The sequence below is a fragment of the Primulina huaijiensis genome, unplaced genomic scaffold (genome assembly GCF_012295235.1).
Source record: "Primulina huaijiensis isolate GDHJ02 unplaced genomic scaffold, ASM1229523v2 scaffold10763, whole genome shotgun sequence".
In the NCBI taxonomy this organism is placed as follows: Eukaryota; Viridiplantae; Streptophyta; class Magnoliopsida; order Lamiales; family Gesneriaceae; genus Primulina; species Primulina huaijiensis.
In genome coordinates, this window is record NW_027342193.1 from 112,436 (window position 1) to 139,911 (window position 27,476).

Below are 27,476 nucleotides of genomic sequence, written 5' to 3' on the forward strand. Positions count from 1 at the left end.
CTCACCTTAATTCTTAAATAAGTTTGGAATAAACCAAACCCATGGTATTCTTCTACTTCATATTAATTAATTTCTAAAAAGATTAACAAAAAAACCGATTCCTCAAAAAAAAAAAAAAACTATCAATATGAATGGCCGATTCTTAACTTCACAAAATAGATGTAGAAAAGGAAAATATCGAGTTTAAGATTTTTCTCAAAAGGATAAAAAAATAATTAAATATCATTTTAACACAATTATATTCTGTTTTAATTAGGGAAAATTGCATTTAGCCCTATAATTGGTCTATTTTGATTTAATCATGCAACTTGTTAAAGTTTGATTTTCATCCACTTAGATTTTTATTGTCAGAAGCCAATAAACTCATTTAATATTGCTTACTTGATTCTTATTTTATTATACGTGGCTCATATGAGATAAATAAAAACTTATGTCTCACATATTAGAATATATTTATGCTAACATAAAGGGAAAAATAAAGTATTTATATCAATATTTCAAAATGAAAAGAAACAAACTTGTCGTCATTTTTTATTTTTGATTCGGTAAATTTTAATGTGTAATATATATTTGATTATCGTCACATGAGCCACGTATAGTAACATCAATACTAAATAAACAATATTTGTTGGATTTAGTGATTTCAAAAAAAAATATAATTTATATAACTAAATGCAAAACATGTAAAGTTACAAAACTAAATCACATTTTTTATTTTAATTAATATAAATAAATAAAGATAATAATATCGGCTTTTATTGGACACGAAGGGTCAATTGAATTAAATTCAAGCCACAAAAAATTGAATGACCATAATTATGAAGAGTATAGTTTTCGTCTCCACTTTCTTTTATTTGCCTTTTGTAAGTTTTGGAGCCATCTCGAAATATGGATATTGACCGACTCATCCAAGAATATTAGTAATGTACATGATAATTACACCAAGGCTATACCATACTAGAATGTATTAAAAAAAAACCCACAAATTGTTTAATACATACACAACATTGGTTCTTGTAAAAGAGAGAATGCTTGTATTGTTGTGTGATTTTAAATGTTTAAAATCTCCAATCTTGGTTTTCATATTTAATTATTTGATGTATTTGTATTTATCCCTCGTTATAAATTTATGTATCTTTGTTTATTTATCATCTTGATTGTAGTTTTTCTCTTTGATTTTGTTATGTGGTTTTTGTTATTATTATTAATGAAAAGTTTCTTACCGCTGAATTTCGAACTTAAGAATTCGTCTGAATTCGAGAATTTGGTTTGAGACAATCTATAGATAATAGATTATTTTATTTGATGATTTTGAGATATAGTAGCTCTAATGACATCGACATATTTCATTTTCTTTTTAATAAATGTTGTAGTCAAGTTGCATTAATTCAATAACATTTTGTAAAGAGGTGGATTTAGTACTACTTTCCGCTTTTTTCGTTCCATTATATATTATACAATATTTATATATAAAAAATTATGGCCTACTTAAACATCATAGTTTAACTAATATAAACTATAATTTTATCACAAAATTTCTGGTGAGACGGTCTCACTGATCAATTTCGTGGGTCGAATCTCTTATTTGAGTCATCCATGAAAATAAAAAGTAATATTTTTTATTGTGAATATCGGTAAGATTTATATGTCTTCACAGATAAAATTTCGTGAGACCGCATTTACTCAAATTTTATATATTAATTTTTTTTATGTTATATATAATTATATTAAATTAATATTTTCTCATAAAGTTTATAAATGGGACAATAATTGAAGCAGAATGAAATTCAAAAATCCCGTTTGAATGTGTTACACATTGGTGAAGAAAGAAAGAAAGAATGGACCACTTAGTCTGGATATGCCTATGAACAATCAAGAAAAAATAAATAAAAGAAACATATTTCTGAAGAACTCATAAATATTGTGGTCCTGTATAAAATCCTTGCCCAAAAGAAATAATAATTATGATGTTATCATCAATAAAGCAAAAACTTTTTTAAAGTTTTAATACACGAACGAACACCATAAAGAAGGATAAAGAAAGAAACTTTCATGTGTTTTCTTGGAACAAGTGTTTAAAAGAAATTGCTTTCAAGAAATAACGAACCACATTAGTCGAACCCGCAAAAATTATTGGGTTTCCTGATTATTCTTCACGGGATTGAAGGGGGCTGTTCGGGTGTAGGAGAAGAGATGATTTCATCCATGGCTTCAATCGCGACATCTTCTTCAGCCACTGTTAGGGTCGAGAAAGCAACGAGCGAGTTCTTGATCGGACCCGATTGGACTATGAATATTGATATCTGTGATACCATCAATTTGAATCAGATGTATGTGTATATGCTGCGTGTGTATTTATATGATCTGTTGTTTTTTTTACCTTCGCTTGTTTTCATGCAAAGTTGACTTCTTTTTGTAGAATTTTTTCTTGGGTTTTTTCTTCTTCTTCTGATTTTGTTGAAATCGGTGGAATTTTTACGGGTTTCGTTTGGATTTTGTGAATAGATCATTGGTTGTTTGTTTCTTCCTTTGATTATTGATTTTGTTTGTCGTATTGTGTTATATGCGTGCTGTAAACGGAGAAGGGTTGCTGTGTTTCTTTCTATTTCCCCCCTTCTTTTATATGTTGATTTTGGAATCTCTAATCGGGGATGTCAATCAAACTTCTTGACAGTTTAAAGGAGAAGACTATCAAAATTCTAACTTTTCTGTGTTGTCATAATGAAATAGGGAAAGTGGTGGTTGGTTGATGCTTATTTTAGTTTGGATGTCTGTAATATTTAGTTGAAGTTCTGTCTGTTTTTCCTTGTCTCTGTATTTTCTTGATTGAAATTCACAGAGACAAGTAACATTTTTCAAGGCTGATGATGTGTTTCACTTGGTTAGGCTGGCAAAAGATGTTGTGAAAGCTGTGAAGAAACGGTTGCAACACAAGAATCCTAAAGTTCAATTACTTGCTTTAACGGTATTTATGGGCAAAAGTAATTCCGTTAGACGAATCTTGTAGATCACTAAAATTAATTTGTAACTAGAGCAGGATATAAGTCAAGAGTATTTTTTTCGCCAAAAAAGTTGGTTTATAAGGAAATTATCTATTAACTCCAGCTAATTTAATGTTGTAATTCCCATTTAATTAATAACTGCATCTTCTTGTAGCTTCTGGAGACGATGGTCAAGAACTGTGGTGATTACGTGCATATGCAAATTGCAGAAAGAAATATACTGCAGGAGATGGTTAAGATTGTTAAGAAAAAGGCAAGCTTTCTTTTCATTAAGTTTGGGGGCATTGACATTGGATATACGACTTTTTCTTTTTTATTCCAAACTTAAGTTCGTAATTATTTTTACCTGAAAGTGGTGAATGTAAGCATGCAGTGACGTTGTTGAATGATGTCCTATCCGATTCTAATGCGGGTCGTTCTTTGTTATTTTTTAATTAGTTTCGTCGTCTATTGAAGTGGAACTGTGGAACACACAGTTAATACTAGTAAAAGTTACTTACCAAATAGTATATGCTACTGGTGAGACGATCATCACTAGTTTATAAAACCTTATGAAACTTGTCAAGTCTTAAGACTGGTGGTTTTTTTAGCTAGACCCGCATGAAAAAAAATTCAGTTTGTGTTTATTCTTGGATGAGTTTGTGTACTAATATCAATCTACTTGGTTGCAATTTTTAGTGGCGTTACCATTTCATCACTCATCTTTTATCTTCATCGGCTTAGAACAATTTATCTGTTTTCCTACTTCCTGTATTTTCCTTCCCTCTGAGTCACTTTACACAAATTTTACGGTCCTATATTAAATTACCTGTTCGGTTTCGTAATAGAGCCTACCCTAATAGGTTGTTTTTTGGATGATTTCTCCAGACAGATATGCACGTGAGAGAGAAAATTTTAATCCTAATAGGCTCTTGGTACCAAGCATTTGGTGGATCTGGAGGAAGATATCCTCAATATTGCATGGCTTACGAGGACTTGAGGGTAAATTTTCTTCTTTGGATGTGCGTATCTATATTGATGTCACCTGTATATGCTTACAGCCCCGTTTTGTTTATCACGTTAAGTTGCTGAATCAAACTAAATATATTTCCCTTACTTGCTGACTGCTGATAATTGTCTTTTGAGGTAATATTACTTTTACTGGGCTCGTTGGATAGATTTTTAAGTGACTGCTGGATGTTATGATGTGGCAGCACTTTGGTGTAGAATTTCCTCGTCAGTCACCTCATGCAGCTCCAATTTTTACTCCACCAGCTACACATCCAACATCAAGACTTCCTCAACCAGGTTATGGGATGCCAAGTAGTTCCTCAACACGGCTTGATGAAGCAATGGCAGCTGAAGAAAATTTGAGGTTTTGACCCAACACTGTTTGTAGTGTACTTGGTTTTTTTGACCCGAATGTTATGACTCTTATCTCAACGACTTTAGCTTAGTTATAATATATCCACACTCCAATTTTCATTCCTGTAGCTCATCTAGCATAGATTCCATGCGACAAGTTTTGGCTCTCTTGATTGACATGCTGCAAGCTATTGATCCAAGTGATCGAACGGTATATAGAAATATCAATTTTAGCCATCAATGATAAGAAATTGTCGCATACTTAAAAAATAATTTTCCTTTTTCCTTGTAGTCCGTTAAAGATGAAGTGATAGTCGACCTTGTCGAGCAATGTCGTGCCAATCAAAAGAAGTTAATGCAGATGTTATCAACAACGGGGTCTGTCATTCATATATTTATTTTCTTGTTATTCTTCTTTCTTGTTTTCTGCTGTCATCTTTGGTTTTTTTCCCTCTAATTTTAGATGTTTTTTGCCCCGTAATCTGCACCATAACAGGGATGAAGAACTTCTTGGTCAGGGTCTTGAATTGAATGATAGCCTGCAGAGTACGCTCGCAAAGCATGATGCAGTAGCCTCTGGTTCCTCACCGCCTGTTCAAGTAACAAATGTGCAGCCCGGGGAAGCAGGAAAACCTAACTCCAGTCTCCAGCCTGCTGAAGTTGAGGTAGCCAAGGATACAGCAAATACCGACCCTTCTGTACCAGTTCCTGTTCATAGGGAGCTGAGTGAGGAGGAGGAAGAGGAAGACGAGTTTGCTTTGCTAGCCCGAAGGTTTAACTTTATTGATAATTCCCCTCACACATTTTCTCAAGTGAAAAAATTTAGCGGTGTATCTGTATATCACCATCATTTTGAAACTGGATATAAATATTCAAGCATTCTTTTTGGCAATCGCGAATTGACTGGTAGATACTCAGGGCAGAAGGTGAGTCAAGCTCAATAGAAACTAGTTTTTTTCTTTTGAACTCACAGGCTCGAGAAAATTTGCTTGGTGGATGCTGTCACAGTTTCTGAACTCATGGTTTATTTTTCAAGTTTCTTTGCATTCAAAATATGCGCTCAAGAAAATTCGTTTGTAATTTTGATTTATCTTCATTCATTAATTGGTAATGAAGTGTGTTTGGCATGCATGCAGACATTCAAAAACTCCTGTTGCTGCTTCAAATAGCACGCCTGAGTTAAAAGTCGAAGATTTGACACTTGTAAAGACGATGCGAGATGCGGCATATCCAGAATCCCCCTTGAGCTCTTCCATGAGTAATGCTCTAGTTCCTACCACCACAGCCACTCCGGTACAAACCAAAGATCAAGATATTATAGACCTTCTGAGCATCACGTTATCAACTGAAAAACCTTCTCAGACTCCGACTTCTCCGGTGCATAGCACACCTCAGGGGCATATGCCGTCTGTCAGTCCAGGGGTTGCATTTTCTTCCAAGGCTTATCCTGGTCACCCTGGTGTGGCCTTCAACAATTATGTAGCCCCATGGGCTCAACCCCGACCCCAACATGGCATTCATTCTCAATCTGAGCAGCAGCCCCTTCAGCAACCACAATCTTCTCTTACGACACCTCAATATCCCCAGTATGCTCCGACTGTGTACCCTCCTCCACCATGGGCCTCTACTCCTGGCTACTTCAGCAATCCAAATCCCGGGCCTAGACTGCCTAACACATATGAAACTCCAAGACCCACGTCATCATCTACGCCTAGGCCTTTGCGACAAGAGTCAAGTAATGGAACTACAATTGCCATCTCCAGTCCGAGGTCTGTGGCTCCCAATGCAGGACAGAAACCATTTATTCCATCATACAGGTTGTTTGAAGATCTTAATGTATTTGGCAGTACGGATGGAGGATTTAAAGCAACAAGTCATTCATCACCAAGCTTATCAGGATCCACCAACCATAGTTAGTGATTTGGGATTCTAGTTGCATCATGTCATTTTGGTGTAAATGTTTTTTAGTGTGGAGTATGAGTGGTGTAGATATTAGATTTGATCTAGAGTCATTGCACTATAGTTGAAGCCAGCAGTGAAAGACAGGAGCTGCTTGATGAAATAGATTTCCACTTAGGATGCTTGGTGGGTGCTATCATTTGGCAGTCTTCTGGTTTCATTTCTTGAAATTTATGGATAGGATTTGCATTTGTTTTATGTATTGGAAACTATAATTTGGACTAATAATATCATTTGTTATCTCTCTCCAGTTTTAGTATATAGTTTTTTTTACCGTATATCTAACATATATATAAATATACCACTTCAATTGTGAATTTCTTTATATGTTCTTGTTCATTTAAGTTGGCCAATTAAATTATTAGGTAATCTTAAGATTTTTTTTTTGTAATTCATTTTCCATCTTAAATGAATTTGGACATTATTACACATTCATTTTATTTCCTAATTTTATGTCAAAAAATTATTTATTTACATTTCCTTATTCATTTAAGTTAGCAAATTAAATTAATGTCTTTTTAAGAGTTTTTTGTGATTTATTGTCATCTTAAATAGATTTATTCATCTTTCTTTATTAATTTTATGCCAAAAAAATTATTTATTTACATTTCCTTGTTCGTTTAAGTTAGCAAATTAAATTAATGTCTTTTTAAGGGTTTTTTGTGATTCATTGTCATCTTAACATATTATACATATAAATATACCACTTCAATTGTAAATTTCCTTATATGTCCTTGTTCATTTAAGTTGGCCAATTAAATTATTAGGTAATCTTAAGAGTTTTTTTTGTATTCATTGTCCATCTTAAATGAATTTGGACATTATTACACATTCATTTTATTTCCTAATTTTATGTCAAAAAATTATTTATTTACATTTCCTTATTCATTTAAGTTAGCAAATTAAGTTAATGTCTTTTTAAGAGTTTTTTGTGATTCATTGTCATCTTAAATAGATTTATTCCTCTTTTTTTTTCTTAATTTTATGCCAAAAAAATTATTTATTTACATTTCCTTGTTCGTTTAAGTTAGCAAATTAAATTAATGTCTTTTTAAGGGTTTTTTTGTGATTCATTGTCATATTAGATAGATTTATTACTCCTCTTTCCTAATTTTATGCCAAAAAAATTATTTATTTACATTTCCTTTTTAATTTAAATTAGCAAATTAAATTAATGTCTTTTTAAGGGTTTTTTGTGATTCATTGTCATCTTAGATAGATTTGGACATTAATACACGTTTTTCTTTCTTTTCTAAATTTTATGTAAAAAAAAGTATTTATTTACATTTCTTAGTCAATTTTTGGGATTCATTGTCCATCTTAGATATATTTCTTAGTCAATTTTTGTGATTCATTGTATATCTTAGATATATTTGGACATTAATACACATTTTTCTTTTTTTTCCCTCTAAATTTTATGTAAAAAAATTATTTATTTACATTTCTTAGTCAATTTTTTCACATTTTGATTTGTAAATATGAACTAATAAAATCATATATTTCTAATATACCACTTCAATTGTGAATTTCCTTATATGTCCTTGTTCATTTAAGTTGGTCAATTAAATTATTAGGTTATCTTAAGGGTTTTTTCTTTTTTTTGTAATTCATTGTTCATCTTAAATGAATTTGGACATTAATACACATTCTTCTTTATTTCTTAAATTTTATGCCAAAAAAAATATTTATTTACATTTCCTTGTTCATTTAAGTTAACAAATTAAATTAATATGTCTTTTTAAGGGTTTTTTTGTGATTCATTGTCCATCTTAGATAGATTTGGACATTAATTCACATTCTTATTTATTTTCTAAATTTTTTGTAAAAAAATTATTTATTTATATTTCTTAGTCAATTTTTGTGATTTATTGTCTATCTTAGATATATTTGAACATTACTACACATTATTATTATTATTTTTTCTAAATTTTAAACTAAATTTATGATATAATCTTTAAAAAAAATTTAATCAATGTAATCCTTATAATAAATATAAATTATATTGATAGTTTATTATCATTTGTAATATATTACAATTTTACATATAAATTTTTTTAACTAAGTATTAAATATTATTTTATTTATATATGTTTTTTACTATATATAATTATTTGAGTGGTATTATGTTAAAATTTTATTTCTCTTAAAGTATTAATCACCAATATTAATTTTTAATTTATTTGATTCTTATATAAACTTAATTATCTATAATATGTATTCTAAAAAAAACATAGAAATAAAATAAAATCCGCAATGTGTTAAAAGTTAGCAAAATCAAAAGTGATATTTACCTTAATAACAAGTTTAATGATTTTATTTTAACATTATTATGATAATTTAGTAAATTAAGAGAATTTTATTTGACGTTTGTCTATGTATACTCTATTTAAGTAAATTTTAGTTTTGATTTTGGTAAAATTCATTATTCTGTTAATTTTATTTTTATTGTTTTTTTCATTTTGAATGATATTTGAATGAAAAATATTTTTGTTGATTTATCATTTAAGAGAGTTGTATTATGTCATGTATTGAAAAATATCATATAAATAAGTGAATATATATGATTTATTGTCATGATGTATTTTTATGTATTGTGTTTTGATATATTTAGATTGATAAATACTTATCAAAATGATAGTATTCAAACGACTTTAAACATTATTTAATTCTCATGATTATATTTTTCATTATTAGTCACTTACGTGCATCGCACGTATATATTCCTAGTTGTTATAAATAAATCAGGAAAATTTATAGTTTGTCCGTATTCTTAATTTTTTCACTCTAGTTTTGTGTGCTAATTGTATCTCTCAAATTTTAGATCATGTCCTCAGTTTCATCCCAACCACTAGCACAGAATTAAGGGTTTGTCCAGCGCACGTTAGAACCACATTAGTTCATTATTTTCCTCGAGATTGAATGAACAACATTCAAATCTCTAATTTCACTCGAACGTTTAAATTAAAGACTTAGAGATTCATAGCGTGATAAAATTAGAGATTACAGATGCTAATTTTCAGTTTGTACGCAAAAAATGTAGTCACTCGATTCTCACATGTTTTGACCGTCGAATAAAGGCTGTGATGAAATCGGGATACGACTTAAAACTTAAGGTATATAATTAGTAAACGCAAAACTCGAGGGACAAAATTGAGAATAATGACAAGAATGTCGAATAAATGTTATTAAATTTATATATACAACTTAAATATACTTGTATCCGTTGACCTCCTCAAGTATAAGAACATAAACGTGAAAACGAAGTAAGACATTAGAAGATATTCATTAGGGAGTATGGGACACATGATGCTTGATTAACGGTCAAATATGAACAATTAATGACAGTCATCATTGAAGAAGCAAAAGATCCAGCGAACTTGATGGCCCTGTTCATTATTTGGTCATTGCAAGGTCTATTACATCCACAACAAAGTCTGTATCATGACCAAATAACTACATCAGTAAAGTAAAAGCAAACGGCATGCAAGTATTAGCTAGAGTTATTGTCATTTACCAGCATCATCCCTACTGAAGCAGAGTGGAGGTGTAATTCTGAATACATTTCCGTGGAAGCCTCCTTTTCCTATAAGTACTCCCATATCTTGACACTCAAATTTAAAGTTATCACCGTTGGAATTAGTTGATGTTTCATTGGCACGAATAATCTTAGAAAGGGACAGAAGACGAGGTACCTTTCATTTGGTCCATCACTGGAAGAATTTCGATTTTCGCAGGGGTCTTCAGTTGGCCATCCGTAACCAGTTCAACCCCAAGCATTAATCCTCTTCCCCTCACATCACCAATAACTGTGTATCCAGGTATGAAATGTCAAGAAAATATATTAGGAGTCGTGAAAATTTGAAATTATACGAGAAAATGGACATCTTTACTTTCATGTTTGACTTTGAGAGAATTGAGGCGATTTTTTAGGTAAGAACCAACTACATGAGCGTTTTCTTGAAGGTTTTCTCTGTCGACGACTCTTAGAACAGCGAGTCCAGCTGCTGTACTGACGGGGTTTCCTCCAAACGTGTTGAAGTAACTTCTTCGGGTCAAGACTTCAGCTACCTTACGAGTAGTTACCACAGCTCCGAGGGGAACTCCGTTGCCTATCCCCTACAATCCATTAAGCAAGCAACAAACATTTTCTTTAAATGCGGCTTAAGGGATGTTCACTTGACAAAATCGAGGACATTCAGATCAACCTTAGCCATGGTAACTATATCAGGGACAACATCATGGGACTCAAATCCCCAAAAATGGCTTCCAGTGCGAGCAAATCCGGACTGAACCTCGTCTGCAATACGAAGTCCTCCTGCATTTCTTATGCTTTGGTATACAGCAGGCAAATAACCTGGAGCTAACTCGACGATCCCATCTACACCCTGTTATACAAAAATAAATTCAAGTAAAATAATGATATGTTTCCTATTAAAACTTTAAGAGAGTAGCCACCTGTATTGCTTCAGTTATAAAACCAGCTACATGACCAGAAGTTCCAAACTGGATTAAATCTTGAACGTCTTTTGCATATTTTTCACCATCTGCACCAAAGAAAAACCCCTGTAGGGGTCTGGATTAACGGCATGGTGAACTCCGCTCTGTTGATGAGAACATACTATCAGAAAATCTTGTTGAAATGTAGTTAAAATTTTACATGATTCATCGAGTTATTCCAAAACAAGTTCCAATAATCAATATAATACAGCTGGCTTGTACCTGCACAACATTGAATTTCCAATTACATTGCGCAGTGGCTCCCATGGTCCCTGCTGCATTTCCATGTTACGCGTTTCTGAGGGATATGATATCATGACAACCTGTGTAAAATCGAGCCATCATCATTGCTAGTTCATTCGCCTCCGTCCCAGAATTCGTAAAGAAAACAGCCTACACCATCGATCCCATTACATTAGTAACATTCCTTCTTCACATCACATATTGCTGATTATGATGGTTCGGTCATAAGCTGTGACAGAAGATAGAGGTGGCTAATGGAACACGAGCTACCAGGCGCATGGGCGACTTCTAGTAAAAAACAAAGTATAACACATACCTTGAGATCTCCAGGTAGATTGGAAGCCAGTGCTTCAGCAAAATCGGCAATTGCATGATTTAGATATAGAATAGTTGAGTGTTGCAAACTTTTGGTTTGATCGGTAACAGCTTTAACCACATCAGGGTGACAATGGCCACAACACACTGTCGCAATACCGCCGAAAGCATCGACGTATCTACGCCCGTTGTCATCAAATAAGTACTGCATCTTGCCGTGCACTATATTGACATGTGTTAAGTAATGCATCCGGCCTCAACACTTGATGCTCATCTCAACTACTACATTTCAATTAACTTATTATCATCCATGATCCCTTTCATGTGCTTATCAAGCACACCTTTTAAATCTCATTCAACACTATCTATACCTATATACCAAGCACCAACACCTCATAATAACCGGTATCTATGGGTATATCATGCCGTAAATTAAGTTATAATCATCCTTATCACTTCTTATACTACTTTCACCAGTCAACTCATAACATCACAAACAAAAGAAGAAATACAGATCAAGTATGCCACACATGACAAGGCTACCGACTAAATTTGGGTCTTTCATGTTTTCTTAAAATAATCATCCATCCAATAATGGCATAAAACTTTAAATTTTCAAAATGTTTAGCATGCAAGACTAATTGCCACATATGGGTTTTTAAGAAAAGATTGCATATGCAGTCAAATCAAAGTTCCGAACCAAGAATCATGTAATATAAGACAGCTCAAATAAATAAGGGGAAATAACGTATCAATCAGTCTGTAAAGAACATGTTTGCATGTCAGGCTGAGAAATCTACGCCACCAACCTAAGTTAAATAAGACTAAGCATTTCATTAACACAAAGCTGGCCCACCACAGAATTTCCCAACAACTTTTAAATTAGCATGATCTTCCGATTAAATATATGAATTTTTTTCCAGCAAAATTCCTTTTTTTTTCTTTTACGATTTTAAACATGCAAAACAACTCACGGGTTTTTTGTACAAGTGAAACATCGACGGGCTAATTAAGAAACTCTCATCGCTTCTTCAAATCTCGTCGGCAGTGGGGCCGGTGTATGCCGGCGGAGTATAGTCTAAGGGTGGCATCTTAGGAGTTATGTCCGCCTCGCTCGCCACAATACATGCATCGGCAGTCCGAGTCAGCCAACGTCGGCAGCTTTTGAACCGTCTCGGTTCCCATAACGTCCTCATCATCACAGGACTCCTCATATTACTTATATATATTACCTCGTATGCGTGTCTATGTATATATATGTGTGGAGATGGAAGAACGTATCAGCAAAGGTAAACTGGAACACAGTTTAAACTCATACGTGGGGTATATATAGAGAGGCATATGCTTTAACTTTGGCTATCGTGTCCATATTTTTTTTATAGTTGAATTAGTAATAAATAAATACATTTTCTTATTTTCCTGCCCTTTGGATAGGGCTTCGGTCGTTTTACACATCTCTACAGAGAGTTTGTACGTATACGAATCGATCTTTCAGCGTAAAAGATAAGGACATGAAGGTTGTAATTTTGTAAATAATTGGTTTTTTTATGAGACGATAAATGACAACTTTATTTATATTTATAATAAAAAATAATATCTTTTTATCATGTTTTTTTCTTTTCGCTATTTATTACGAAGATTTAGGACTTCATCATGTCATTGTTATATTGTGTTATTTGTTAACAATTATATATAGCAGATTTTTTGTGAGAAAATCTTAAAGATTTATAGACGAATTGACTCGATTTATATCTAAAATGAAAAATAATATTTTTGGGATTAACAATAATATTTGAGATTTAAATTTTTGCGACTACTTCTTATTTTGTTAATTCCGTATATATAAATTAAAATATTTATTTTGATGAGAGCAAATTAAATAGTGCTGAGGTGACTCCTAGTCATGAGATTAATCATAGCCTAAATATTATTTTGTTCATTGATATGTTAGGTGTAAATAATTGANTTTTAAATGGATAAATATTTTTTTTCTTTTATTGTTATTTTAAAAAACTGCGAAGAGATGTGGTCAATGAATGGAAATTATTTTAAAAGTCATTATACACATTTTCATATAAAAAAAATAAAATATTATTCGTGTTCCCAAAATACCACCGTTTAAATATAAATAAGTTATAATTACATTTTACTTAGGACATTTATAATTTGTTCCATTTTTTTGATAAATTAAATGTTTAAATATTTTTTTCCTTTGAATTATTATTTAATAACATAAGTTTACGTACAATAGAATGATAGATTTTGCTCCAGATTAACAAAATATATAATCTAGTACGAATTCATTAAAAACTATGATTGGGAAAAATGTTTATGAATTAGTAATAATCAAATAAATTTTACCAATACAAAAATAATAATCATAATAACTTTTACCAATAAATTAAATTGTTCTTTAATTATAATATAGCTTTCTTTTAAGTATTAACAGAAGAAAAAAAATATCATTGATTTTATTTCATATATATAATATATATTTATATATTTCAAGATAAACTATTTGATTAAAAAATATAGTATTTTTATTAAGATTACATTTATAATTAGGTGAATTTTGTTTGGTTAAGTCACGCTCTTTGGCTCGGAGAAATACACGATTCTTCCACTTCCCCTGTATATTTAGAACATACGTAATTCCCTTTAATTTGTTTAAACTAATAATAACAGAAAATGGTCGATAATGCCAAAGAAACCTTAAATTCGAGATTAAAAGTTTTGATTGATTGTGATTAATAAATTAATTAATCAATTAATCATAGTAAAGCCAAAAAGGTTAATCAGTAGTCTTTTTCAATGAATATGACCTGATTTATATATTAACCATTTGCATTGGCTGTGATCTGTTCAAAGCTTGTTTAATACACTATATTAATTAATAGTACCAAGTGATATATATTTCTGAACACAAATCTTGATATTTAAATGGAAAATAAAACTATCTATTAGTTTATGACGAACTTGAATGATAATTCGTGATGATTTAAGAATAGTTAAAAACCTTTATCATACAAGATATTACGCTATTCTTTTTGGTTGAAGAGGAGGTTGTTGCAATTGGGTCTCGAGTTTCGTCTTAACTTGAGATATTGATGTCATATTTTTGATACATGTCCAAAGTGGGAATAGTTATAAATGAAGATAAAATTTAATGTTGGCATCCAATGGGGTGGATTCAATTCAACCGATCAATCAAAAAAAGAAAAAAGAGTGGTGTCTCGAAAGTTGGATTAAGTAGCCAAACAAAGACAAATTTAAAATAGCTAAGTGGAAATCCAACCTGATTAGATCTACCCAACCATAACACTCGATAATAATACATTATCTTTGAGTACTAAATAGCGACGATTGTGAATGATTGTAATTTGTATGTGATATTATTATATTATATACTCGAATTATCATTATTTTTCCTTCAATGGATTTTTAGTAATAGGATTATGAAAAATATAAGACATTTACGATTTTCTGGGTTTTAAAACAGCTTCGAATATCGAAAATTAAATAGAAAACTTGACTGCAGAAAATGTAAAATCTTGGAATGAGGGTGTACATGATTATAAGAAAACTAGACTTGAATGGAACGAAACAGAAATTTGGTAAATGAAAGTTCTAAAAACTTGCTATACAAGCACTACAACTTGAGAATTGGTTGTAGACTTTAACATGGATATGTACTAATTTACAAAAATAGCCTTTTCATTTGGTTTGTTTCGGTTTTTGATTATGTGAATGGTCAAAATTCCATCTTAGTTCTAATAAATTGGTTTTTCAAAAACCTGCCCTATATCTTACACAACTCAAGGTCTTAAAAAAAAACCAGTTGATTGGTACATAACTCACCAAACATGCCAAATGCAAATCAAGTTGATAATCTACTGGCTGCAATTAAGCCTGATTAACAGGAAGAGCAAATTATTGGCATCAATCAAAGATATAAAGTTAAATAAAAGAAATATCTTAAATTCATCAATCTTAAGTTGCACTCTCCAAGAAAATGTTTTCCTTCTCCCTGATGGTCGGTTCAGGATCAGAGCTTTGGGAAAATGGCATCAATTAGAGCATGATGACTGGGATCATTTTCCCACAGTTTTGCCAGATGATGCGGAGAAGAAGTATGGCGGTGAATCTCTTCAATGATCCAGATACTGGCCTCAGCTTTACAAGGATGGATAATCATATCCAAGGGAACATTCTCATCCTTGGCTCCAATCCTCTCTTTGTCCAACTGCTTTAGATGAAGATAAGTCAGGTAGTGCAGAGGCTGCCCATATATCTGCTCGATAGAGTTGCCTAACCCCATCCATGAGGTACCAGGAATAGTGGTGCCACGCTTAACTGGTATGGGGATCATCTCCATGTATTCTTGGTAACCTTCTGCAAGTCTGAATTGCATTTCTTCAATATACAGCACAAGTCAAGTAGTGTTGGTTTGACCACCAAAATAAACAGCAGAAAACAGAGTTTTTTAGGTTTGCATTGACATGTTATACATGGTCCGAAAGAATAGTTCTAGGCTCACGCGATGTATTTGACATCATTGTAAAATGCAATTTCAAACGACATGATAGCATGAGTCCAAGTTCTAAAACAGCCACAACATTTTTAGTCACAACTGACTCGCCATTCATGTCATGGTAGTTCCATGCCCAAACACAAGAATAAAAAGAAAAGAAGACAGAGAGAAAAGCCAAAACCACAAGCTAATATGTACTTTCTATGGTCCACAAGAGCAGTCTTTATATAGATTTTGGAAATAGATTGCTTATTCCCTTGTATCAATCTTCGACCATGTATGCATGAAAACATGGTAAGCACAAACACATTTTGATAGATTTTGATGGAAGAGAGAAGTATTGTGTTGAAGGCAGAAAGGTTCTTCTGCTTTTCCATGTTCGTCGCAGTTTAAAGTAACCTTTAAGCACAAGTTCACATTTCAAAAATATCATCATATTGAAAATGGATAAAGAAACTAACTACATGAGTTATGAAAAATCATTGTCAAAAATAATAAATTTCAATGTAAGATCTAAATATTTGACACAGGAAAACCAAGTTCAGCTTCTGGGAATCAAAAAACATTATGAAGTCAAACTTATGTGAAATATATGAAGCCTGGAAAAATCTCATTTAAACATAAGACATCCTCTGAAAACACAATCTAAGAAGTGTTGCCACAATTTCTCTGAAACACCAATGCTTGCAACTCCTTGTGTGTGTCCACATATGCACACATCCACACATAATCCAAATGTGTATTCACTCCTCCATCACGAGCTTGGGAATAGAGTGAACTCAATGTCCAGCATTAAAAGAAAATCATCTGCCATTTGTTTTGTTGATGAAAAAGCCGATGCAGCGCTCTAATGTTTTATTAAGGCAAAACTCTACTTAATCAAACAAAGATTAAGGAATTTGATTCAATATAAATGAAATTCGAATTCAGTGGAAAAGGCCGGCAAAAAAATTCAAATAATTTAAAAGATATCTTTGACCTAATTGGTAGCTGACTGATTTAGTAAAAAAAATTCTACAATTTATTGCAAATAATTAGCGTTCAATGCATGTAGATGGTTTCTGAATTTGTATAACACTGTCGAGAAAAACTTGAAAAATATGTTCAGTTATTCTCAGAGCATGGTCTTATATCAATTGTATATAACAGGAAATCATGCATAAGCATACCCAAAGCACAGTCAAAGAAAAATCACAAGCAATTATCCAGGAACGGGTAGCAAAAAAAGGACTCAGAATGAAGTATTTAAGAGGGTAATCGATTACCTTCGGGAGTTAATTCGATAACAGGTCCACCAACAGCAATTGATTGAATACTGTCATTTTCTACACGAGTGAATGAAAAAGAATCATCGAATAAAATATCAACCTGATCATTTGAAGGCGACGGCTCCTTCATTTTCTACAAATACAGGACATTAAAAAAGAAATTCATGTCAGGGAGGTTTTTACATAAATTAGGTTAAATTAGCATTGTTTTTCTCAACTTTAAATCAATCTAACGAGAAGAAGGAAACAGAAGACATTTCTTACATAGTAAGCGGCGGAGGTCGGAGCTCAATGGATTTGGGGATCTCTGGGGGTCCATTTTTATATGGACCGAGAGCCGGTGGTAAACTGAAATTAACATTAAATGAGATTAAGGGAAAATATGGAATAGAAAATTTAAGGGAAAATGTAAAAAAGAGTAAGCAAAAATAGGCTTTTAGAGATGAATAATTTCTGGTTGGATTGGGGTGAATTTATAGGAGAAAAGGGAATTTTTTGGAAAAAAATATATATAAGGAGCTGATCAAGGCTGCCTGCAGGCAACCCCTGGCTATGCTAAGCTGGCTCAATAATGTAAGGCCAACCGCCTCACATTAATAAGAGATTGGCCATGATCTACAGGCTCGATCAACGGATTCTGACCAAACCGTTTTTATGAAAAAAAATCGAGTTAACCGGTTCTGTTCGACAGGTGGACCAAAACAAAAACAAAAACAAAAACAAATTTCCAGGTTGGTAGATTCTACCCAGTCAACGGATTGTTATAAATGGAGAAGTCGGGCTAATTTGTAATATTTTGACAAAACCCGATCCATTTTACAATAGTTAAAGAAAAAACCAAGGAGACACAAGGCTGAAGATAAGGTCTATATATTCCTTTCAAGTGCTGATCATATCTGAATCAAATTAGTGGTCCGTTTTTGGTTACCTCTGCGTTCCCATGTCTGGAGGAAGCATATCCGCATGTCCATGGAATCACAAAGCAAGTTACTATGTGTTAGATTCTGAGGCTCCTGCAATGGCAGATAATACCATATGACATATATAATGTGTCGATTCTCTTACTAACAAAAAATAAGTCTAACGCAAAGGAAACCTGCCTTTTTTTTCCATCTTTGGAGGAAGTGAACCATAACCACAGATAGGATAATGTTTCCTACCACTTTCAAATTGCCTCTGTCCAAAAAACAAAGAAGATAAGAAGTGAACTAAATTTACAGTAGAAGTGAATATAAACAAATTACAAGAATCAAAAACTACTAACACCAACCTTCCGATTATAACACATAATCATGTGATGGACATGGACATGTCTACAGTCCACAATAGGTGCAAGCTAACCAAATCGTAACAAATACCTAAAAAGATTCAAACTTGACTTTGAGCTCAATTCGAAATTCAGAAAACATAAAATTTGAGTTCCAGCTCAGCTCTATTCACTATTCAAGCACAGGCTCGATTTCGATTCAAACTCTGCTGTTTTAAATCTTTGAAACTATACCTTCGCAGTTGCATCACTGCGATATCCTTTTCTCGTTCTTTTCTCCATTTATGATTCAAATTTTAAAAAGAAAAAAAAATCAAACGGATGACTGTAATCCACACTAAAATTATGTATCAACAGCATGAAATACTCTCATCTTTGTGAATTTTCTTCTAAACACACGAATAAAATACTAGAATAAAACAAACCTGACTGGATGCAAGTGATGAGGCCATTTCATTTTCATGTCGATGCGCCAAACAGCTGGAGATGGCACTCACAAAAACACAAAATGAGAAAATCACTTGTCAGAAAGATGCAAAATGGAGAATTTTGTTCACAGTGTGAGATTTTGCGAGAAAAGAGAGATGAGTTGTGAAAATTGCAGATTCTTTTTGGTAAAATGCGATTGAGAAAGATGGTGGGTTAGCTCCTCTATTTAATTTAATTTTATTTAATTTATTTGTGTGTGTATCATAAATAAATAATATGAATATATTCACTATTTAATTTATAGAATATGAGTAAAATTCATTTATTTTTTGAAATTTCATTAACAAGTCATCAAATCATTATTTACAACTTGGAAACAAAAGGAATCGCATCCAATAATAAATAAAAATTTGACTTGTAGTAATTAAGCTTTACGTGCAAGTAAGAACTTGAATTTCAAATATTTTTTTATTGTTATTTAGAGAAATAAAAATATGAACTTCAAATTCATCACTTATATATTTATACAGTATTTCATATTAATTATGATGAATGTTGAGCTCACCCAATAATAGATTCAGTTGAAATACATTTTAATTTATATTATTAATATGTAAATAAGTAAAATGTAGATTTGAGATTTGAACAATTGATTCTTCGAAAACAATGAAACTATAATCAAAATCCATGGATTTGAAATCCAAGTTTATAATGCACTTGGTTGTTAGTTGTTTCACATCGGTTGGATAAAATACATGGGAGTTGTATATATGAGCTTGGACAATCATCCCCTATTGAGCTAGCTTTTAGGGTTGAGTTGGGTCCAAGTTCTAATCTTAACATGGTATCAGAGCTCAGGTTCCACAGTTATGTGTTGGACCACCCGTTCTGCCCATAGTTGTGTCATTTGTAAACTTCACGCTCCAGATGTTTAATCCTGAGCGTGAGGGGTTGAGTTAGGTCCAAGTTATAATATTAACATGGTATCAGAGCTTATGTTCTATAGTTATGTGTTGGACCATCCGTTCCGCCCCTAGTTGTGTCATTTGTAAACTTCACGCTCTAGATGTTCAATCCTGAGCGTGAGAGGGTGTGTTAGTTGTTCCCATTGGTTAGATAAAATACGTAAGAGTTGTATGGCTTGGACAATCCTCCCCTCGTCAACTAACTTTTGAGATTGAGTTTGATCAAAGCTCTAATCTTAACAGTAAACAACGGCGTACTGTGTAGTGTATTTCTGGTGCATTAGAGCAGAGGCAACTTATATTCTCAGGGATTCGTATTTCCAATGATAAAGGATTATGAACTTGAATAACATGAATTGTTTTGAAGACACCGATCTCAACAATCCAGTTAGATAATCCAGAATTCACCATAAGATGAGCCACCAATGGCCTCAATTCACACATCAAGCGTACGTGAGACAAAGAATCACAAAGCTAATCTATATCTATATATATATACCTATAAAAGTGTGGATGAAGGGCAAAGTTTTTGCATTGTGATTTTACTACATTGCCAAACACTATGCATTGTTTGTATTAATTGCATGGACATTTGTATTAATTACATGAGCATTGGTGGAACAAGTATATAAAATTTAGGGACAAATTTGGGATATTGAATTTGTAATGTATTGGTTATTTATTTTTTTGAACTCATTAAACACATGAGGATCATAGTGTTTTTATTTTTTTAATAGAAAATTGTAAAATAAGAAATTTTGAAAATAATATTATATAAAAATTGAATAGATATTCGATAATAAAAAATACATTAGATGATGTGACTTCTTTGAAATGGGTGAGCCGGGTAAGGAGCTCCAACGAGTCAAATCAATAATTTATAGTTTTTAGGAAATTTGAGTGAAGATAATGGCTTCAATAGCACCTGCAAACAATGAAAAGAACTCGTGAATGGGTGCCGGAGGGGTGTCCGGCGTGGCCACTCCGATGCTTAAGTCAGCAGGGTACTCAAGCGATAAAACCAATGTAGTCAAGTGATGACTGTGTGATATTGGTGTGAATCAATGAATTCAAATGTAAAGGGAGAACCTGGTATTTATAGTAGAAGAAGTAATGATGACCTCGTTCTTCGTGCNCTATCATTAAATACATGAGGAACATAATAGTGTTTTTATTTTTTAATAGAAAATTACAAAAATTTTGAAAATAATATTATATAAAAATTGAATAAATATTTGATAATAAAAATACATTAGAAAAATAACATCTTTTTAATACATAATTCTTAGAAAAAATATTACAAGAATATATTTTTTAACAAAGTTTTTCATTGTAAATTTTCTACTAACCCCTTAAATTGTGTGTTGTTAGATTTGCATGAAAATTTTCTACACAATTTATGGGAAATCTATGTATTAAAAATGAATATATGTTTGATAATAAAAATATTTTTTTATCTATATACCTACAAAAGTGTAGATCATTGGCCATGTTTTCCAATTGTCAAAAAATAAAAATGATCTCCTCATCAATACAAATCCAAAAATTCAATAAAGATATATATGTAAATTTCTAATTGTTGTAAGACTAAAAATGAAATATCAAAATTTTTTATTTATTCCACCTAATATATAATTAATTAATAGACTAATTATTCCACATAATATATAATTAATAGTCTAACAAATGTTAATGAATTATCACAACAATATATATTGATTGTAGTAACTTATATCACTTCAAGAATAAAATGTAACTCCTATATTAAATTTCTCAAATAATCCATCTTTATACTACCTTTAAATATTTTATCCTTTTAATTTTCTCTCTACATGCTATTTTATGATTTTAATGTAATTTTTTAATTATATTTTAGTGTAATTTCAAATTAAGTAATAAATTATATTATCACAAGAAGAGAAAAAAATTATATATGCAATAGTACAATTACATGATAAATATATAATAATATAATAATATGAAATTTAATACTAATATATTTTATAATTTTTAACTAAGAGTTGAAAATAAAGAGTTTAATAAATTATTTAGTAGAATTTATATCAATAATTATGAATGTTAATATGTTAATAATATCATAAAATATGAATCTCATAGAAAAATTCAGAGAGTTAATAAAGTTAAAGATTTTAGTAGAACTTTTATTTTTCAAAAAATTATATATCAGACAAATTATAAATTCGATAAACAAAATTCGGTAGTATTGAAAACATCTACAAAGAATGTTTAAGATTTAGGCGTTAAGGGTCTAAAGTTATACCCCGACCATGGTTTTCAAAAACAGTGAAACAAAAATCAGAACTAAAATCTTTTTTTAACTTAAGTTCCAAAATCAGCTCTCATAATATATAAATTTAAGGCAAAAATGTTAAACAATTAGTTTCATCGTCTCACATTTTTTCTGACCATTTTATTTGATATTTAAAAATGGATAATAGAAGCAATTTTGTAAAAAAAATTTATCTCGGACAAATTTATAAATTCAATACATGAAATTTGCTATTATGTGATCTTTTGATTTATAATTTTTTTAATATATATATATATATATATACTCAAACTGTTATATACTCAAACTGTTGGGTACTCTCGTGAACAACAATTTGAATAGCTCGTAAACATGATCTAATATTTCGAGTCTAGTTCGAACTCGAGTTTTAATTCGAATAGAATGTGAGACTAAAATATTTAACTGTTATATCTTTGAATAGAGCGAGCGTAAATCGGTTATATAGTACAAGTCTACTGAGTCACACCCTGGAAATCCGGGTCCGCCTCATCATGCCAGTAAGCGTATAAAGAACAATGCAAATGAAAGTTCTGATGGCTTTAGGAAAATATATGTACAACTTTTTCCGTGGAACAGAATCCCCCCTGATTGAATGCAAGAGGAGATAAAGTGTTGAACTTGCAATGAAGTTTTATTTTCTTTTTGTACTCCAACTACAATTTCTATCACAGACTATTTCTGATTCAGAAATTCAAATTGGCTGCAAGGTGACATTAGCCATACCCGCTGAATACACAAAGGGATTCACTGGAAGAGCTTTTCTAATCGAAACAGAGCAAATGACATCAAAGTTCCGAACAGCCATCAATGTGGAAGCTGTCGATGAAAAATACTCGTGTTCGCTAGATGTCTTTCTCACAGACGTCAGAGTATGGAGCTCCGGCCATTTGTCAAGATTCTAGACTACGGAAAAATGTGTGCTTGAAGCCTTGAACTCACAAAAGATGGAGACTTGAGATTGAAGGGTCAGAAGGAAAGAGTTGGATGGAGGAGTGGAACTTCCGGACAAGGCGCCGAGGTAACTTGAAGTCTTGTCTTATTTTGTATTTTTACCTTAAGTTATCCGATTATCTGATTTAGGATTTCATACCATTGCAGAGACTATACTTGCTGAGAACTGGCAATCTTGTTCTAGTGGATGCTGGAAACTTCATAAAATGGCAGACTTTCAATTTTCCTACTGACATTATGCTGTGGGGGCAGAGACTAAGTTCGCAGACTCGATTGACTTCGTTACCAATAAACTCAACTCTGTTTTATTCATTTGAAATTCAAGACAACAAGATTGCATTGTACATAAATTTTGATAAGTGGAAGTATTCTTACTGGGAACTCAGGCCTCCCGGTGACCAAAACATCACACATTTGCAGCTGACATCAAATGGGCTGGTGATATTCAGTGGGAGACAAAAAAAATAAGACGCATTACATCGATCAGTCCCGAGCCACCACAATTTTTAGCATTGGGGGGCGGCACTGGTAATCTGGGACTCTATTATTACTCGAATGAAAAGGGAAAGTTTGAAACTTCATTTCAAGCAATTAACTCAACTTGTGATCTTCCTTTGGCCTGCGAACCTCACGGTATTTGCACTTCAGCCGGTTCGTGCTCACGCATCAATGTTCAAGAAAGTTTGGATGATTTGTGTGGCACGAGGGAAACGGAGATGATGGAGTTGGAAGGTGTGGCTAGTGTACTGAATGGTGGTGTTTACCAAGCTAATGTGACTAAAGAAGAATGTTCAAATTTGTGTTCGGATGATTGCACTTGTGCTGCAACACAATATGCAATAGCAGATGATGATTCGCATACGGGACAATGCTCCTTGTATAGGATGGCCATGGGGATCAAGAAAATAGAGGGCAGAAGGAGAGTTATCTATCTGGTGAAGGTGGGTGAAGTAACAAGAGATGGGCAAGGCAAGAAGTCTAGATTGAAGAAATGGATGGTAATATTGATAGTAGTGGTTGATGGATTCATTATTTTTGTTGTATTGGGAGGACTTGGATATTGTGTCCTTCGGAGGAGGCGGAATTAAGGCCTCCCGCCAAGCTACTAACTAGTATGCCGATCATCCTTTCGGGGTCGAATTTTAAGAATTGTCACGTTTTGATACTGGTTTGAGCTGTCTTCGGAAAATATTTGATATTTAGCTTTTCTTTCTATTATTTAAAATTATATTTTATGTTCATCTTGGGATGAATACGAGGAGCTGAGGAAGTCCTGGTTAAGTTCGCTTTCCCTGGAATGTTTCGTAGAAATAGTTTTAGAAAAATTTATGTATGTTGGTTTATTATTTGGCTGAGATAATGTTTACTTTACATTATGTAGTGGTGTGGGAATAGGGGCAATGGTGTAATATGAGTTTTTTTTTTTAAAATGGGGTGTGGGGTATTTTAAAAAGATTTTTATAGAAAATTTGTTGAATTAAAGTAAAACATAATGATACATTATTTTCGTGGAGTTGTTATAAAGATAGAATTAAAGTATTGATTAGTATCAGAAGATAATAAAAAAGGGAAAGCAAATCTTTCGAGAAGAATAAGATAATGTTTGATTTATTTTTTGTAAACTAAGAAAGGGTCTGAAAATTGAATCCAAATATGATATAAAGTCCATGACGTACAAAATGATTGACAGTAGAATATACAAACGTAGCACAATGATTGATTGACCTACAAAAAAAATTAAATATAGAGGAAGAAGACAACGGGGCAAAAATTGGCAAGACCTTGGTTTATCAAGAACTCGAAAGTTCCAATGTGGAGTAGATAAGATACCTTCTAACCCCGTGGTTGCCACTTTAATAGACCTCTGCTGCTGCTCTCTGCCTTGTTATCATCCGTCGAATCTGACCCGCTTCCAATAGATTCTTCAGAGCTATCCCCATGGTGGAGTTGTATCCTATCAGCATTCTTCGTGATCCATTCCGTAAATTCAGGAGATGATGCCCACTCTGCCATTGCCTGACGAGTAGATGCCTCTGTGAACTCCTTCCACTCTTCCTCCGAATATTTCTTTCTAGTGGGAGTCTTGTGGAAGGTTGAATAATATGTTGACGGACTTCTTACATTGCCGCCAGATGGTGATGGAACACCTAGGGGATATAAAATATAAAAAAAATTATTTTATCTATATTTTTCTAATTATTCCTAGGCCAAACAATATAGAGGAGAAAGAATTAAGTTAATTCAAAATAGCTTGGTATTGTCTCAAAAAAAGAAAAAACATGGTCCTTTAAAGGCACGTCTTAGCATAATTATGTTTAGCTCGCACAGGTTCAAAAAATTGTGACCATTGAAAAAAGTTTCAAGAAGTTCGTAAAGTAAATGACGGAGATTGATCAAGCCTTTCATGATAAAATATAGAGCTGAATCTTAATTACCCTGCCTCTCTTTCCAGCCACCTGAATTTTGGCCCCAAAAAAACCTCTACCTTAAATTATTCAAAGGCATTTTCCAGAAGTTGCACACTTCAACTATATCTGCAACTTAAAATTATGTTTTTCCTTGTCTACTAAAAGATTTATCCAAGACTAACCAGCGGATACATTAATACATTAATTTCACTTCTTCAGTAGCCTGCATATGTCTATCCACCATCTATATACTCATCTGCTCAAAACATACATGCAACACATACAGATACTAAAATCAATTTAGAAAGTGGAAAAGAGAGCAATAACCAGCAATAGATACCTTTCACTTTCAAAGGAGATCTCAACTGTGGAGACACACTCCTGGGACTTTCCCATATAGTTCCTCCAGAATGCTTAGCCCCAGGCCTACTTAAGAATTCAGTTCTCTTACGTTTCTTAATCAGCCTTCCACTTTTCCATCCCTTCAGACTCCCATTCCCAGAATATGTATGATTCCTGCATCAAAGGGTACAATCTGATATACTTTCACGTACTAAGAAAAATTAGTAGTATTAGTTGATCTAGGGAACCAAGATTCGGCGATTAAATTGCAACAGTCTACATATAATAGCAACTGAACACGCCAAAGTTCAGAATACTCCTCTTTTTTACCATCCATAAAACTCAATGTTTTAATCATCCTTTTATAATGGATTCACACATTATGTACACTGAAACACATTGGATATACATAATCACAAAAAGTTTCACCGCAAAAAATACATGCTTTTTCAAAAACTATTTGGTACTCACAAAATTTGCTCAACAGTATTGAGTTGACAGGAGAATATGGAAACAAAGCATCACTTTTTTCAATGAAAGGAGGAGTTAATCATGAAACATGCATAAAAAACTGAATAGTAAATTACAAGAAATAGCAAAAGCAAACCAAAAATAAAGAGAAATCATGTGATGCTTACCAGAGGTTGTCCCACTCCCACTTCATGGAAGTAAAAGACAAATATATCACCATAAAAGAAACAAGCAGTCCCATTGCCAAAGGGGTATCAAGAGTGCTCTGAAAGTTGAGTACAAAGAAAAGTTGAAAGATGATGTTATATAGTGATAATAACTCTAAAAAAGAGAGAACCTTTACATACATGTAAGAGACATCTAGCTAATTGTGAAAAAGAAATTCAAAAGAATAACTAATGATTTAAATGTGAAAATTTTCAAAATAATTAAATTAAATAATTGTAAAAGAAATGTAAGACGTCTCTAAAAAGTGTGAAGAAATATTGAATTATAGGACTTCGCAACATAAATAGTACAACCGGAAAATCACATATCAAATATAGACCTAGCACATGCAATCAGATGAAGCCAACTATGGATGATAAAAGACAAGTTTCCCATAAGAAAAATTCATTATTTAGTAACAAGAGAAGATGAATCTATAAGTACAAAATAAAAGGACCATATGATCAAGGTGTGCTCAGTAATGCATGCAGAAGGCCATACTTGCCCATAAGCAATCAAATGACAGAAAACAGAAAACAACCTGAAAGATAAAAGTCACTGCCATTACACGCAATGCCCATTTCACAAATTGGGCGACACCAACATCAACACTTCNTGACTTAAATAACATAATGAACATGACAAAATGTAAAACCAAAAAATGGTAAAATAGTAAGCTCACAAATGAAAGTCGTATATTAAATAGATTAATATAATATATTATTTAGTAATATTTATTTAGCATTATATATCGAAAATTGATTACATAANTAAGGAGATTTGTAATGTTGCTTATAATAAAAGAGCATATGCTTAATTCTGTAACTTAATTCTACAGCACATGCATTCTAAAATTTCNATATCTCTGTCAATACATAAGTAGTATAAAAATATCTTTATTCTAAATGAGAAACATATGTTTTATATGACCTTAATATTTATTAATAATTTAATTTTATTCAATCT

At 32.2% G+C, this 27,476-nt stretch overlaps 4 protein-coding genes and 1 pseudogene across 12 annotated transcripts in view; 2 read left to right on the forward strand and 3 right to left on the reverse strand.

The window, feature by feature from the left end:
- The first annotated feature begins 2,012 nt into the window (after window positions 1–2,012).
- Window positions 2,013–6,552, forward strand: LOC140965533 (TOM1-like protein 6). Its single transcript, XM_073425602.1, has 9 exons — window positions 2,013–2,330; window positions 2,887–2,965; window positions 3,157–3,255; window positions 3,870–3,983; window positions 4,196–4,356; window positions 4,476–4,557; window positions 4,639–4,724; window positions 4,843–5,118; window positions 5,483–6,552. The coding sequence occupies exons 1-9, from the start codon at window positions 2,194–2,196 to the stop codon at window positions 6,261–6,263; spliced, it is 1,815 nt and encodes a 604-aa protein (XP_073281703.1). The 5' UTR covers window positions 2,013–2,193; the 3' UTR covers window positions 6,264–6,552.
- A 2,909-nt stretch (window positions 6,553–9,461) lies between these two features.
- Window positions 9,462–12,370, reverse strand: LOC140965528 (alanine--glyoxylate aminotransferase 2 homolog 3, mitochondrial-like). Its single transcript, XM_073425585.1, is given in 9 exon segments — window positions 9,462–9,739; window positions 9,820–9,906; window positions 9,998–10,111; window positions 10,196–10,421; window positions 10,511–10,690; window positions 10,761–10,862; window positions 10,865–10,906; window positions 11,025–11,195; window positions 11,362–12,370. Coding segments are annotated over 9 exon segments (1,212 nt in total). The 5' UTR covers window positions 11,611–12,370; the 3' UTR covers window positions 9,462–9,698.
- Window positions 12,371–15,108: 2,738 nt separating this feature from the next.
- On the reverse strand, window positions 15,109–19,052 carry LOC140965551 (protein RDM1-like). 9 transcript variants are annotated; one of them, XM_073425638.1, is made up of 6 exons: window positions 18,857–19,049; window positions 18,430–18,517; window positions 18,088–18,335; window positions 17,424–17,507; window positions 17,157–17,292; window positions 15,109–15,773 (listed from the first exon to the last, which is right to left on the reverse strand). In XM_073425638.1, exons 5-6 carry the CDS (start codon window positions 17,287–17,289, stop codon window positions 15,406–15,408), a joined length of 501 nt encoding a protein of 166 aa, XP_073281739.1. In that variant the 5' UTR covers window positions 17,290–17,292; window positions 17,424–17,507; window positions 18,088–18,335; window positions 18,430–18,517; window positions 18,857–19,049; the 3' UTR covers window positions 15,109–15,405. The 9 variants fall into 9 exon arrangements, with proteins under 9 accessions (XP_073281739.1, XP_073281736.1, XP_073281738.1 ...); XM_073425635.1 differs by having other exon boundaries at window positions 18,430–18,697; XM_073425637.1 differs by having other exon boundaries at window positions 18,852–19,049.
- A 3,582-nt stretch (window positions 19,053–22,634) lies between these two features.
- Window positions 22,635–24,462, forward strand: LOC140965555 (PAN domain-containing protein At5g03700-like; annotated as a pseudogene).
- A 278-nt stretch (window positions 24,463–24,740) lies between these two features.
- The window catches only part of LOC140965523 (uncharacterized), a 5,716-nt gene continuing 2,980 nt past the window's right edge, over window positions 24,741–27,476 (reverse strand). The window contains exons 7-10 of the mRNA XM_073425582.1: window positions 27,052–27,129; window positions 26,471–26,568; window positions 25,831–26,006; window positions 24,741–25,229 (exon numbers count right to left, since the gene is read on the reverse strand). Of these exons, the coding sequence (XP_073281683.1) occupies window positions 24,916–25,229; window positions 25,831–26,006; window positions 26,471–26,568; window positions 27,052–27,129 (666 nt within the window). The 3' untranslated portion in view covers window positions 24,741–24,915. The remainder of the gene's footprint in view (window positions 25,230–25,830; window positions 26,007–26,470; window positions 26,569–27,051; window positions 27,130–27,476) is intronic.